The sequence below is a fragment of the Meles meles genome, chromosome 3, assembly GCF_922984935.1.
Source record: "Meles meles chromosome 3, mMelMel3.1 paternal haplotype, whole genome shotgun sequence".
Lineage (NCBI taxonomy): Eukaryota > Metazoa > Chordata > Mammalia > Carnivora > Mustelidae > Meles > Meles meles.
This window is the reverse complement of record NC_060068.1, coordinates 79,351,745-79,367,630: the sequence shown is the minus strand read 5'-3', so window position 1 is coordinate 79,367,630 and position 15,886 is coordinate 79,351,745. Positions and strand designations below refer to the sequence as shown.

The following is a 15,886-nucleotide window of genomic DNA, read 5'->3' as shown; positions in this document are numbered from 1 at the left end:
GGCTGCCTTCCCAACCTGGGGAAATGGGGTCAGTGTGTGTCTTGCTCATAGAATACTACCTCTTCCCCAAGTCACGTTCGCACACCGGCAGCCTATCCTAAATGGATAGTAATATAATTCTAGCCAAACTCAGCAAGACACGTAATCTTGGGCCCATGGAGCGTGCGACGGGTCACCACCCTCTCCTCTCCCAACTCCCTCCGCCCCTGGTCCCCACTCGGTCGCAGCCAAAGCCCGGAACGATGGATCCAGGCCCGGAAGAACGGGATCACGAACGAGAACGGCGCCGCCGGCCGGGAGCCGGTGGCACCGGGCATGCTCAGTGGCGCGGCCGGCTGGGTGGCCCCGAGAGTTGCACCCGGATCTGCTTGGCGGCGGCGGCGGCGGCGACGTGAGCGCGCAGGGGGGCGGCGGCCTCGCCTCGTCTCCCTCTCTGCGCCTGGGTCCGGTGGGTGACGCCAAGCGCCAGAGAGATGTCGGATTTCGACAGTAACCCCTTTGCGGACCCGGATCTCAACAACCCTTTCAAGGTGAGCGTGTGGTCGCCAGCAGCCTTCCGCCGCCGCGACGCGTTGTTGTTTGTGAAAACGGCAAGTTCCTTCGCGCCCACCGAGCCCGCCCCTCGGCTCCCCTTAGCCGCCTGGACAGGGGCTCGGGGCGGCCCGCTCCCCATTTGGGGGTCGCGTCCGGGCCCTCGCACCGCTCGTTTGGGGGTTGTAGTGGAACGTCCTCCGCTCCCTCTCCCGCCGCCCCCTCCGCACATTGCCGACTGGGGACGGTCGTGCCCTCGCCCGGGAGTGGGCCCGCGCGTCGGGAGGGTTCCCGGCCCGTCTCTAGGGAGCGAGGAGAGTAGAGCTCAGGGCAGGTGGAGTTGTCACTTGACAGGCGAGTGTGGCGGGCCGGGCCCGGGCGAGGGCCGGGGGCCGGGAGGCAGCGGAGGGGATCGCCTTCGGGTGGGGTTGTCATGGGGACCCGCAGCGGCTGCGAAGAGCTGCGTGGGGGGTGATGGCAGAGGTGTAGAAGAGAGGTGAGGGCGTCGAGTATGCTGCAATTTAAAAAAAAAAAAAGCTTGTGTTTTTATTTTTTAAACTTGTGTTGCGTCCACATACCACCAGCGGCGCTGCTCCCCCCTCCCCCATTTGATTGAGGTTGAGAGTATTGATATCGATGCCGAAGTGAAAAATAAATAAACACACCTGGGAAACAATAGTGCACGTGGAAGACCATCTTCTTACCTAACTGCTCTTAGTAAGGTGAACGACGGGATGTTTTCCAAGCTCCTGGTGCGTCACCGGTTCTCTAGGCTGTGTGAGGATAGCATTTCGTCCATGAGCTTCTTTCCTTCTTGGAGTGAACCTTATCAACCCCGGCTTTGGAAGGGCTTGGCACAGAGACGGGCAATGAGGGAGGAGGCTAAGATGTTTATGGTCAGTTCTTAAACTCCTGCAACATCTGAGTAAATACCTGTTTAAAGAATAATAGTCTAGATTTCTTAGTGAGCCTCAGCTGCTTACAAGTATAATTTGTTTCCAACTGCTGGTCAAAGTTTATTAATTGTTTTTTCTGGATATGTGCAATAGTAACTTTAATTTGTAGTCAAACAATAGGAAAGAGTAACTTTATTTTGTGGTCTCACAAGTGTCACTTTTGCCTTGAGTTTACATCTCATTACTCCTGGTTTTGTCTCTTATTACGAATCCTGGAAGGGGGTGGTACCTGCCTGGCTCAGTCCGTGGAGCATACTACTCTTGATCTTGGGGTTGTGAGTTCAAGCCTCATGTTGGGTGTAGAAATTATTTAAAAATAAAACCTTAAGGGGTACCTGGGTGGCCCAGTGGGTTAAAGCCTCTGCCTTCGACTTAGGTCATAATCTCAGGGTCCTGGGATCGAGCCCCGCATAGGGCTCTCTGTTCACCAGGGAGCCTGCTTCCCTTCCTCTCTCTCTGTCTGCCTCTCTGCCTACTGTGATCTCTATCAAATAAATAAAATCTTTTTAAAAAATATAAATAAAACCTTAAAAAATTCTGAAGGGAAAAATATCTTTTTTTTTATTATTGGCCTTTTAATTTCATGGGGGATTATTTTAATTAAATGGTGATGGTTCTTGACAACTTGATTCACTGTGTAGGAATGTAGAATCAACTCAGTCTACTTTTGCTACTAGTGTCCTTTAAGAAGATTCTGTGCAAACGGCCTGAAATTTTTCAGGCTTTTATAACTGATACGATTGCACTTTAAGGAGAGTACTTTCCTCCCTTCCGCACCCCTCTTTCCCCCATTTAGTATTTGGTATTCGATCATTCCATGTTGTGGAATATCTGATTATTCTTTAATTATAGACATTCTGAATACATGTTTCATAACTTGCAAAATAGGTGTCATTTTAAAATATTTTGAAGGTATAATATTGAGAACCTGTTAGCTTTTCCTAATTCAGATACTTTGTTGATGTTATTTATTCAGGATCTGACAGTTTGGCTCTTTTCTATTTGGTCATTCCATTTCATGACTCATTTTGTGTAGCTGAGTCCCTTGTTAGGACAAGACATTGTTTTCTTCTTAACCTGGACTGCTTTTTTGTGATGTGATGTTACCATGACACTTTGCTTTTCTGCCATAGGTATGGTCTTTGTAGTAATTCTAAACTCAAAAGTGGTTTCATTTTTAATTTTTTTCCCCAAAAGTAGTTTTAAAGATTTATTTATTTTTATTTTAGAGGGGGAGGGCAAGCATGTGAGGAGGGAGAGGCACAGGAAGAATCCTAAGCAGGTTCCACACTCAGTGAAGCCTGATGTGAGGCTCAATCCCACAACCCTGACATCATGACCTAGGCTGAATTTAAGAGTAGACTACCTAACCATGTGAGCCACCCAGGTGCCCCTCCAAAACTAGTTTTATTTTATTTTTCTATTTGACAGTGCGAGAACACAAACGGGGAGCAGCAGAGGGAGAGGGAGAAGCAGGCTCCCTGTTGAACAGGGAGCCCAAGGTGGGGCTCAAACCCAGGACCCAGGATCATGACCTGAGCCTAAGGCAGATGCATAACAGACTTAGCCACCCAGGTGCCCCCCAAAAGTAGTTTTAAGTACTCATTTGTGGTGGCATAAAATTACAAAACTTTTTTGTTGCTTATAAGGTGGATGCACTCAGAGGACAATGACTATTAAATCCATAAAATGTTTCAAGGGATGGATAATCTAGGCCTAAAGATTTGGTTGTACACATATTCCTGTTTATGGCCTTACCCTGTTTTTGGTGACTGTCACAGGACTGTATATATGACCGTTTATCTTTCCTTTTGTGTCTATCTGCCCTGCTACTTAGAGTGAAGCTTTACCACGTTTTGCATGGAGCACTGGGTGTTGTGCAAAAAGAATGAATACTGTTACGTTGAAAAAATAAATAAAATGAGAAAAAAAAAAAAAGTGAAGCTTTACATCTACTGCATAGTCTTTCCTATATGTGATTTTTGAAATAGCATTTCCCGTCCTCTGTACTTAAATATAAAAGTTCCTGGACTTGGGGCGCCTGGGTGGCTCAATGGGTTAAAGCCTCTGCCTTTGGCTCAGGTCATGATCTCAGGGTCTTGGGATCGGAGCCCCATATAGGGCTCTCTGTTCAGCAGGGAGCCTGCTTCCTCCCCACCCCCCTCACCCTGCTTGCCTCTCTGCCTACTTGTGATCTCTGTCTGTAAATTTAAAATAAAATAAAATAAAATAAAAAAAGTGCCTGGCTTTATCTTTTTGTTAACTCATGGTCCTTTCTTTTCAGACCTGTTCTCATTTTCAGTATCGCAGTATTGAAAAATTTCATATTTTCAAACTATGATATTTCACATTTGGCAACCTTCCTAATTTCTTCTTGGTTAAAAGTTATTCGATTTTTGGGGTACCTAGGTGGCTCTGGTGCCTGACTTAAGCATCTGACTCTTGATTTTGGCTCAGGTCATGATCTCAGAGTTGGGAGTTTGAGCCTGGCATCCACACGGGGTGTGGAGCCTGTTTAGGATTCTCTCTTCCCCTCTTTGTCTATCCCTCCCCCACTCTTCTTTCTCCTTCTCTGAAGAAAAAAACAAAATCCAAACCAAACCCCCGAAACCATAAAACAAAACCTATTAAATTTTTTAAAGTTTTGTATTTAAATTCTAGTTAGCATATAGTGTCATATTAGTTTCATTAGTAGAATTTTATGATTTATCACTTAAATACAATACCACAAGTGCCCTCCTTAATACCCATCCCCCTGCCCGCCTCCCCTCCAGCAACCCTCAGTTTGTTTTCTATTGTTAAGACTCCATTTTGTGGTTTGCCTGTCTCTTTTCCCTCTATGTTAATGTTTATTTCTTAAATTCCACATGTGAGTGAAATCACATGGAATTTGTCTCTTTCTGACTAATTCGTTTCACTTAGCATAGTACACTGTAGCTCAATCCACATTGCAAGTGGCAGGATTTCATTTTTTGATGTCTGAGTAATATTCCATCATATATATGTACTATAGTTTCTTTATCCATTATTTAGTGAACATTTGGACACTTTCCATAATTTGGCTATTGTTTATAACGCGGATATAAGCATCAGGGAGCATATGTCCTTTCGAATCAGTACTTTTGGATCCTTTAGGTAAATACCTAATAGTGCAGTTACTGGGTCATAATATAGTTCTATTTTTAACTTTTTGAGGAACCTCCATACTGTTTTTCCAGAGTGGCTGCACCAGTTTGCATTCCCACCAACAGTACTAGAGGGTTCTCCTTTCTCCATATCCTTGCCAGCACTTGTTTCCTGTTAATTTTAATTTTGCTAATTTTAGCCATTCTGCCTGGTGTGAGGTGATAACCTCATAGGAGTTTTGATTTGTATTTCCCTGAAGTTGAGTGATGGCGAGCATCTTTTCACGTATCTGTTAGCCATCGGGATGTGTTCTTTGGGAAAGTGTCTATTTGTGACTTCTGCCCATTTCTTGACTGGATTATTTATTTTTGGGGTGTTGAGTTTGATGAGTTGTGTATAGATTTTGAACACTAACCCTTTATCAGATATGTCATTTGTAAATATCCTCTTCCATTCAGAAGATTGCTTTTTAGTTCTGTTGAATGTTTCCTTTGCTGTGCAGAAGCTTTTTTTCTTGATGAAGTTCCAATAGTTCATTTTTGCTTTTGTTTCTCTACCTCCAGAGATGTATCTGGTAAGAAGTTGGTACAGCCCATGTCAAAGAGGTTGCTGCCTGTGTTCTCCTCTAGGATTTTGATGATTGCTCTCTCACATTGAGGTCATTCATCCATTTTGAATTTATTTTTGTGTATAGTGTAAGAAAGTGGTCCAGTTTTATTCTTTTGCATGTAACTGTCCAGGTTTTCCAACAGCATTTGTTGAAGAGACTGTTTTCCATTGGATGTTTTTTCTGTTTTGTCAAATAGTTGACCATAGAGTTGTGGATCCGTTTCTAGATTTTCTATTCTGTTCATTGATCTTTGTTTTTTGTGCCATGACCATACTCTCTTGATCAATACAGCTTTGTCATATAACTTGAAGTCCAGAATTGTGAAGCTTTCAGCTTTGCCCTTCTTTTTCTTTTTTTTAAATTATGTTGTGTTAATCACCATACAGTACATCATTAGTTTTATTTTTCTTTTTTAAGATTTTATTTATTTATTTGACACAGAGAGATCACAAGTAGGCAGAGCCGCAGGCCGAGATGGGGGGCGGGAAAGCAGGCTCCCCGCTGAGCAGAGAGCCCGATACGGGGCTTCATCCCAGGATCCTGAGATCATGACCTGAGCTGAAGGCAGAGGCTTAACCCACTGAGCCACCCAGGTGTCCCACGTCATTAGTTTTTGATGTAGTGTTCCATGATTCATTGTTTGCGTATAACACCCAGTGCTCATCACAACACATACCCTCATTAATACCCATCACTGGGCTAACCCAACCCCCCCCCCCCCACCTCTCCTGTAAAACCAGTTTGTTTCCTGGAGTCCATGGTCTCTCATAGTTCATCTCCCCCTCTAATTTCCCCCCTTCATTTTTCCCTTCCTACTCCTAATGCCTTCCCATGCTATTCCTTACGTTCTACATATAAGTGAAACCTTATGGTAGTTCTCTTTCTCTGCTTGACTCATTTCACATAGCATAATCTTCTCCAGTCCCATCCATGTTGATGCAAATGGTGGGTATTCATCCTTTCTGATGGCTGAGTAATATTCCAATGTATATATGGACCACATCTTCTTTATCCATTCATCTGTTAAAGGACATCTTAGCTCTTTCCATAGTTTGGCTACTGTGGACATTGCTGCTATGAACATTGGGGTGCATGTGGCCCTTCTTTTCACTACATCTGTATCTTTTGGGGTAAATACTCAGTAGTGCAATTGCTGGGTCATAGGGTAGCTCTATTTTTAATTTTTGGAGGAACCTCCACACTGTTTTCTGAAGTTTGCCTTTCTTTTTCAAGACTGCTTTGGCTATTTGGGGTCATTTTTGGTTCCATACAAATTTTAGGGTTGTTTTAGCTCTGTGAAAAACCATGGTGATATTTTGATAGGGGTTGTTTTGAATGTGTAGATTGCTTTAGATATCCTAGGCATTTTAACAATAATTGTTCTTCTAATCCATAAGCTTGGGATGTTTTCCCATTTCTTTGTCTTCTCTTCAATTTCCTTCATACATATTCCACAGTTCTCAGAGTACAGATCTTTTACCTCTTTGGTTAGGTTTATTCCTAGGTATCTCAGGTTTTTTTGTGCAATTGTAAATGGGATTGAGTCTTTGATTTCTGTTTTTGCTGCTTCATTATTGGTGTATAGAAATTCCACAGATTTCTGTAAGTTGATATTGTATCCTGCAACTTTAGTGAATTGTGTATCAGTTATAGCAAATTTCTTTGGTAGTCTTTTGGGTTTCCTATATGGAGGGAGTATCGTATCTTCTTTTTTTTTTTTTTTTAAAGATTTTATTTATTTATTTGACAGAGAGAGATCACAAGCAGACAGAGAGGCAGGCAGAGAGAGAGAGAGGGAAGCAGGCTCCCCGCTGAGCAGAGAGCCCGATGCGGGACTCGATCTCAGGACCCCGAGATCATGACCTGAGCCGAAGGCAGTGGCTTAACCCACTGAGCCACCCAGGCGCCCTCGTATCTTCTTTTAATGATGACAATTTGACTTCTTCCTTGCTGATTTGGAGGACTTTTATTTCTTTTTATTGTCTGATTGCTAAGACTAGGAGTTCCAGTACTATGTCAAATAACAATGGTAAGAGTGGACATCCCTGTCTTGTTCCTGACCGTAGAAGAAGAGCTACCAGTCTTTCCCTATTGAGGATATTCTCTGTGGGTCTTTTGTATATGGCCTTTATGATGTTGAGGTATGTTCCATCTATTCCTACCTTGTTGAGACTTTTTATCAGGAAAGGACACTGTATTTTGTCAAATGCTTTTTCTACACCTGTTGACAGGATCATATGGTTCTTACTCTTTCTTTTGTTACTGTGGTGTATCATTTTGGTTTGTGAATATCCAAGCGCCCCTGCAACCCAGGAATAAATCCCATTTGATTGTGATGGATGATTCTTTTAATGTACTGTTGGATTCAGTTTGCTAGTATTTTGTTGAGAATTTTTGCATTCATGTTCATCAGTGATACTGGCCTGTAATTCTCTTTTTTAATTGTCTGGTTTCGGAATCAAGGTAATGCTGGCCCATAGAATAAGTCTGGAAGTTTTTCTTCCACATCTATTACTGGGAACAGTTTGAGAAGAATAGGTGTTAACTCTTTAAATGTTTGGTTGAATTTCCTAGGAAGCTGTCTGGTCCTAGACTATTGTTTGTTGGGAGACTTTGATTATGGATTCAATTTCTTGCTGGTTATTGGTGTGCTTAATTTTTTTATTTCTTCCTGGCTCAGTTTATATGTTTCTAGGAATTTATCCATTTCTTCCAGATTGCCTAGTTTATTTGCATATACTTTTTCATAATATTCTCTTAGAATTGTTTTATTTCTGCAGTGTTGGTTGTGATCTCTCTAACTTGTGGTTTTATTTTTTTTAAGATTTTATTTATTTATTAGAGAGAATGAGTAGGGGGAGAGACAGAGGGAGAGGGAGAGAGAGAATCTCCAGCACACTCCAGGTGGAGCACGGAGCCTGACAAAGGGCTCAGTCTCCTGACACTGAGATCATGACGTTAGCTGAAATCAAGAGTTGGATGCTTAACTGACTGAGCCACCCAGTTGTAATTTTATTTCTTTGGGTCCTTTCTGTTTCCATTTTGATAAGTCTGGCTAGGGGTTTATCAGTTTTATTCATTCTGAGTACAAGCTCCTGGTTTCATTGGTCTGTTCTTCTGTTTTTTTGTTTATTTCTTTATCATTTATTTCTGCTTTAATCTTTATTCACTTTTCTGCTGGCTTTAGGCTTCATTTCTTTTTGTAGTTCCTATAGGTGTAAGGTTGTATATTTGAGATTTTTCTCGCTTCCTGAGGTAGGCCTGTATTGCTATATAATTCTTTATTATGACTGCTTTTGCTGCATCCCAAGGTTTTGGACTGTCATGTTTTCATTTTCATTTGTTTCGATGTATTTTTTTTTTAATTATTCTTTAATTTCCTGTCAACCCATTCATTCTTTAGTAGGATATTCTTTAACCTCCATGTATTGGTGGTCTTTCCAAATTTTTTTCTTGTGGTTGACTTGAAATTTCATAGCATTGTGGTTGGGAAAATATGCATGTTATGACCTCAGTCTTTCTGTACTTGTTAAGGCCTGATTTGTGACCTAGTATGTGATCTGTTCTGGAGAATGTCCCATGATGAAATGTTCTGAATATATCTGTTAAGTCCAGTGTATCATTCAAAGCCATTGTTTGCATTTTGCTTTTCTGCTTAGATGATCTGTTCATGATCTAAGTGGGGTGTTGAAATCCCCCATTATTATTATTATCAATGAGTGCCTATGTTTGTTATTAATTGTCTAATATATTTGGGTGTTTGCAAGTTGGGGGCATAAATATTTATAATTGTTAGATCTTCTTGTTGGATAGACCCCTTTGTTATGATATAGTGCCCTTCTTCTTCTGTTACAGTCTTTGATTTAAAATCTAATTTGATATAAGGATGGCTACTCCAGCTTTCTTTGACTTCCATTAGATGATAAATATTTCTCCATCAATTCACTTTCAATCTACAGGTGTCTTTAGGTCTAAAATGAGTCTCTTGTAGGCAGCATGTAGTTGGGTCTTGGTTTTTTTTTATTTTTTTTAAGTTTTAAAAATTTTTTAAAAATTTTATTTATTTATTTGACAGACAGAGATCACAGGTAGGCAGAGAGGCAGCCAGAGAGAGAGGAAGGGAAGCAGGGTCCCTGCTGAGCAGAGAGCCCGATGCGGGGCTCGATCCCAGGACCCTGAGATCATGACCTGAGCTGAAGGCAGAGGCTTTAACCCACTGAGCCACCCAGACGCCCCGGGTCTTGTTTTTTTTAATCCATTTTGGTACCTGGTGTCTTTTGACTGGAGCATTTAGTCCATTTATGTTCAGAGTGATTACTGATAAGAATTTAGTGCCATTGTATTACCTGTGAAGTTGTTGTTTCTGGAAATTTTCTCTGTACCTTTCTAGTCTTTGTCGTTTTTGGTCGTTCTCTCTCACTCATAGAATCCCCTTTAATATTTCTTGCAGGACTGGTTTAGTGGTCACGAAGTCCTTTAGTTTTTGTTTGTCTGGGAAACACTTCATCTCTCCGTCTGTTCTGAGTGACTGCCTTCCTAGATAGAGTATTTCGACTGCATATTTTTCCCATTTAGCACATTGAATATATCCCGCCACTTTCTTTGGCCTGCCGAGTTTCTGTGGAGAGATCTGGGATTTCTTTTCATTTACTGCTTTTAGGATTTTTTTTTATTTCTGTATTTTGCAAATTTAACTGATTTGTCTTGGTGTTGGCCTGCTTTTGTTGATTTTGGTGGGAGTTCTGTCTGCCTCCTGGATTTGAATGTCTGTTTTCTTCCCCAAAGTAGAGAAGTTTTCAGCTATAATTTCATCAATTAAACATTCTGCCCCATTTTCCCTCTGTCTTTTGGGATTCTTATTATAGGAATATTACTTTGCCTTAAGGAGTCTTTAAGTTCCCTGAGTCTGCATTCACAATCTAATATTTTTCTTTTCTCTTCTTTTTAGCTTCATTATTTTTCATAATTGTATGTTCTGTGTCACTTACTCATTCCTCTGCATCCTTCCATCCATTATATCCAGTTGGTTTCATATCTCAGTTTCCAGTGTTTTTTAGTTGAGCCTGACTAGTTTTTAGGTCTTTGGTTTCTGCATAAGGGACTCTCTGGTGTCTTCTATGCTTTTCTTAAGCCCACCTAATATCCTTATGATTGTTGCTTTAAATTCTGGATCAAGGGGCACCTGGGTGGCCAGTTGGTTAAACATCTGACATCAGCTCAGGTAATGATCTTGGGGTCCTGGAGTTGAGCCCCACATTGGGCTCAGGGGGTGTGGGGGTTCTGCTTCTCCCTCTGCTCCTTTCCCCCACTTGTGCTTTCACACTTTCTCTTTCCCTAAAATAAACAGAATCTTTAAAAAATAAATTCTGGATCAAGCATATTACTTAGGTCTATTTCAAGTAGATGCCTGGCCGTGACCTTTTCCTGTTCTATGGGATGAATTCCTCCTCTGTCTTGGCATTTTCATCTCCATCTTCTTTTGTGTGTTCGGAAAACCTATTATGTTTCCTGTTCCTGAGAGTATTGACTTTATAAAGAAGAGGTCATATACTATTCAGGGCCTGGCGCTTCAGGAAGTGTCTCCGGTGTATGCTGTGTGTGCTGTGTTGCTGTGTTTTGCTTGCTCTTTCCCTGAGGTCAGTCCTCTGCAGTGTTTTTCCTTGCCTGCAGTGGGGAGTGTTTGGACATGGGCCAGCATCTGGTGAGTTTTAAGTAGGTGTGCTCTGGTCTGTTTGCTAAAAAAGACCTGATGCTGTATCCACTCCAGCTGAAGCTTTGCACAACTATGTGGGGCTCGATCCCAGGACGCCGGGATCATGACCTGAACTGAAGGCAGAGGCTTTAACCCACTGAGCCACCCAGGTGCCCCCGGCTTTACCATTTTTAATGAATGATCAGATTACCGGTTAATTATGAAGGCTACAATTCAGGAATGGCCCAACAGAGGAGATGCCTAGAGCAAGGCCTGAGGTGAACATCTGGCCTCCAGGCTTAGCTGTCTCCCAGTACCTCCATAGGTTCAACCTGGAAGCTCTCCAAACCTCATCTCATAGGGTAGGCGGAATGAAGTAAATGATCAAAAACTATTTGGTTTCTATTGCTTTTTTAGTCTTCAACATTTCTTTTCCTTCACTTTTATGTTAGCACTTTTGCCAGCATCTTCATTTGAACTCTCATGAAAATAATTTCTGAGGATAATCTTCTTAGATAATGTTAACTGTAATGGCTTACTTGTTTTTATCAGCTGTTGTAAAATAATTTTGCTGGATTCAGTTTTTTTTGTTTGTTTGTTTGTTTGTTTTAGCTCCTGCTTGATTCTAGTGGTTGTGATAGGCTAAATGAAAGAGTTTATGGAATTTGAATAGTTTTTATTGTGTATCAAGAAACTTGGAATAACTGGAAATATATAATAATCTGCAAAATAGATTGTTATGTGAATGTTTCTGAGATCCACTCTTGAGTTATTAGTTGGCTGTAAAGCTAGAGAGGAAAAAATAGTTTTCACATAGCCAACATTTATTAATTATTTTATGCCTCTTGTTCCATTCACTTACTCATTTATTCAGTAGATATTGAAGAAATTTATATCCTTAAGGTTATTCATCTAACATGTAGACAAAAATGTTTGGAAAGTAAAAAGTAGAATAATCATCAGACATTAGTTATATAATATGGCTTTTACAAGTCAGTGTAAATATATGAGTAAGTGCCAGAATGAGTGCAGTTTACTCAAAGGATAGAAAAATCAATAAGTGATAAAACCTTCATACCTTTTTAATATGTTTTAGCATATTAATATGCTTATTGATTGGATTGGAAATTCATTTTGGAAATAATATTTTATGTAGTTTTAAAAAATGGAATCAAATTTTTGTAGCTGGGAAAGGAAAAATCTTATAATGGATTTATTCAGACTCATTCTATGTATGAAAAAAGCCCAGAGATAGGATGATTGCCAAATGTGAAATAATTTCTTCTTGATTAAAAACTATTTCATTTTCATTGCTATCTTGCTCAGTATCTTATACCCAGGTGTAGGTGGTACAGAATTGGCATTAAAATTTAAATCTTATACCTAGTCTGTTACTGATGGCACTCTGTTTGCTTGTTGATTGCATTTCTGACACCAAATTCTTGTTTTGTTTTGGGACTTTGGACTTGAGGCTCTCATACAGAGACAGCAGAGGGTAGTAGTTAAAGGTTTCTGCTCAGAAGTTCATTTTTTTTCCCCGCATGTATCTTTTATTCAGATTCCCTGAAAGTTACCACTTTGACATTTTATCATATTGCTTTATCATTCTTTCCCTCCAACATACACACATACGCACACACACACGTGTGTGTGTGTGTGTATATATGCATATCACACATTTGTATTTTGCAGCCATTTGAGACTAAATCACAGATATGATGCCTCTTTCCCCCCCAATACTTCAGTATATATTTCCTAAAAAACAAGAACATTCTCTTACAAAATCTGCTTAAGAGTTAAAAAAAAAAATCCTGCATTTGATTCTGGCTTTGCTACTAACTTGCTGTAAGACCTTGGAATGTTACTTAGCCTCTCCATATGTCTGTTTATCCTTCTGTAAAGCAGGATAATAGGACCTTCCCCACAGGGTTGTTAATCGGATTAGATAATCATATATTTAGCATGTAATAAGTGCTTGATGCATGGTGGCTTTAATTAGATCATAGTAAGTAGTGTTAATAGTAATTCAAGAAATTGATTTAATTACAGTGAACCATATTCTTAGCTTACTAATTTAGTGAAGTTCATGGTTGTTTTTTTTTTAATTGATGTATAGTTGACATACAATGTTACATTAGTTTCAGGTGTACAACATAGTGATTCTACAAGTCTATGTTATATTATGCTCACCACAAGTGTAAGTTACCATCTTTCACCATACAACACTATTATAATATGATTGATTACATTCCCTATGCTGTACTTGCCCAAGACTTACTCATTTCATAAAACTTTGTGTTCCTTTAGATTCTTCAAGGGTGCTGTTATCTGTTGGGCCAATCATAGTTGAGAAGTCAAGGCCAAACATAAGTGGTTTGCCCTAGACCTGACCCTGGTTGTCTGAATTTTAGTGCTTTGTCACTGCAAAGGCTTCCTCCCTAATAACTCTGTTCTTTTATTTTGGGCCTCAAAAATTCTACTCTTTTAAAAAATAATCTCTTAAAAATGGGCTACAGTTCACCATTCTTATTTATGATATTTAAGTTAGAATAATACCAATGGTATCCTAAGAGTTTAATTGGAGTTGAAAATTGAAAACCTCATCATTAAAATTGACTCATCCTAGATGTCCATCAACAGATGACTGTATAAAGAAGATGTAGTATGTATGTATATACGTATGTATACATATATGTGTATTTATACACAGACACACAGACACACACACAGGAATATTATGCAGCCATCAAAAAACCAAAATCTTGCCATTTGCAATGTGGATGGAACTAGAGGGTATTGTGCTAAGCGAAATAAGTCAATCAGAGAGGGAGAATTATATGATATCACTGATTTGAGGAATTTGAGAAAGAAGACAGGATCATGGGGGAAGGGAAGGAAAAATGAAACAAGATGAAACCAGAGAGGGAGGCAAACCTTAAGGGACACTTGGTCTCACGAAATAAATTGAGGGTTGCTGGAGAGGAGGGGGAATGGGAGGGATGGGGTGGCAGGGTGATGGACATTGAGGAGGAGGGCATGTGCTATGGTGAGTACTATGAATGGTGTAAGACTGATGAATCACAGACCTGTACCCTGAAGCAAATAATACATTATATGTTAATAAAAAAATTGACCCATAGTTCAAGAATGTTATCAAAATTGTTTTTATTATTTATAATAAATATTAGTTAGTTGATGTCAGTCTTGCCTCATCCGTTTAAAATTTGTGACTGGAGGTTGGACAGCACTAGGAAAGAATTTTGAGGATTTCTTCTGTGGTAGTCTAACATTGCAAACTTTATCTTTCAACATTTATCTGGGACATAGTAGTAGTAATTTGTGGTCTGTGTTATTTTATGGTAATGTCAACTGCATAAGTTCAGCCATTTGAGACTAAATCACAGATATGATGCCTCTTTACCCCCCAATACTTCAGTATATATTTCCTTGTCTTCCTCAAGTTGATATTTTTAAAAAGCATGTGTTTAGCTGCCTATTGTATTTCATCAAAATAAGATGCATCATTATTTTATTTATCATTGTCTCAGTTACCTAATGGTGTATAACAAATAATCTGTAAATTTAGTGGCTTAAAACAACAATTATTTGCTCACTATTGTTATTCCAGTTGGACTAAGTTGGGTAGTTTGGTTTTGAATGTTATTGCCTGGAATCACTTATGTCTCTTCAATTATCTGGCAGCTTGACTGGGCTAGATAGTTTAAGATGTCCTCAACTCAAGTATCTGGCAATTATCTGGAGTTGTCATTCGGGGCAGCAGTTGGTTCTCTTCCACATGGCCTTTCTACTAGGAATAGCATGGACTTTTTACAAAGTGAGAGTAGTGTTTGAAGAGGTCAAGAAGGGATGCTAAAGACTTCTTGAGTCATTTCTTTTCTGCTACATTGTGTTAGTGAAACAAGACAAAAAGCCAGACCATATTCAAAAAAGAATGGGACGGATTAGATTGTACTCCTTGATGGGAGGAGGTTATGTTCCTCCTGATACAGACGTAAGAGCTGAAGAGATAATACCCAGCATAAAATGGTGAGACAAGTACAGGATAACCCCAATAGACATTCCCATTCAAGTAGGGGAGGAATGGGAAACAGTTAGCAGTTGCTGGTCTGTGGCAAGTCTGAAATCCATCCAGGCCCATCCAGGCCCATTTTTGAGGGTCTCCTAACTGGGACAGTGAGTGTTCCTTGAATAGGGCCCAGTTTTGTCTGCTACCTGGAGGTCTTTCCCTAATCTATTATTTTCTTCTGGTTTTGGTTCCACTCACTAGTAAGTCCTTTTTTACTTATAGAAGTGTTTGCAGCTGAGGAGAAGTGTTTTCATGGTGTTGCTTATGCACTGGAATTTGGGAGTCCAGAAGCTTCTTTTCATTTTGAAGTATCACTGTTCCTTTTAGTCCAGTGTGGTCCATTTCTCTTAACAGTTTTTTGTTAATTTTACCAGGGTCAAAGGATCCCTTAAAACACATCTGTAATTCATTTTGAGACCATCTTTTTTTACTTAAAGTAGAGTGTTAGGGTGCTCTGCATCAGTACTATTTTTTTTAAATTGCTTTAAATATATTTAAAAAATTTTTTTATTTATTTGTCAGAGAGAAAGCACACAGGCAGGCAGAGTGGTAGGTGGAGGCAGAGGGAGAAGCAGGCTCCCTGCTGAGCAGGAAGCCCGATGTGGGACTTGATCTTAGTACATCGGGATCATGACCCTAGCCTAAGGCAGCCGCCTAACCAACGAGCCAGTCAGGCGTCCCTGCATCAGTATTATTTAACCATGTAGGAAACTTTTTGTCCAGCTTGAGCATCTCCTTTGGCTACTGAAGGCTCTCAGGCAGGTTCAGTGGGAGGCTGTTAGTGTAGTGGAGTACCTCTTAGAGATGCTACATGGCAAAACTAATATTTGAATGTGATTTTATTTTGGTATCATGATTTTAACAATCGTAATTGAGATGGTGAT

At 40.2% G+C, this 15,886-nt stretch overlaps 1 protein-coding gene across 1 annotated transcript in view; it reads left to right on the top strand.

Moving 5' to 3' along the window:
• The first annotated feature begins 335 nt into the window (after window positions 1-335).
• The window catches only part of SCAMP1 (secretory carrier membrane protein 1), a 141,262-nt gene continuing 125,711 nt past the window's right edge, over window positions 336-15,886 (top strand). The window contains exon 1 of the mRNA XM_046000136.1: window positions 336-530. Coding sequence (XP_045856092.1) covers window positions 474-530 — 57 coding nt within the window. The 5' untranslated portion in view covers window positions 336-473. The remainder of the gene's footprint in view (window positions 531-15,886) is intronic.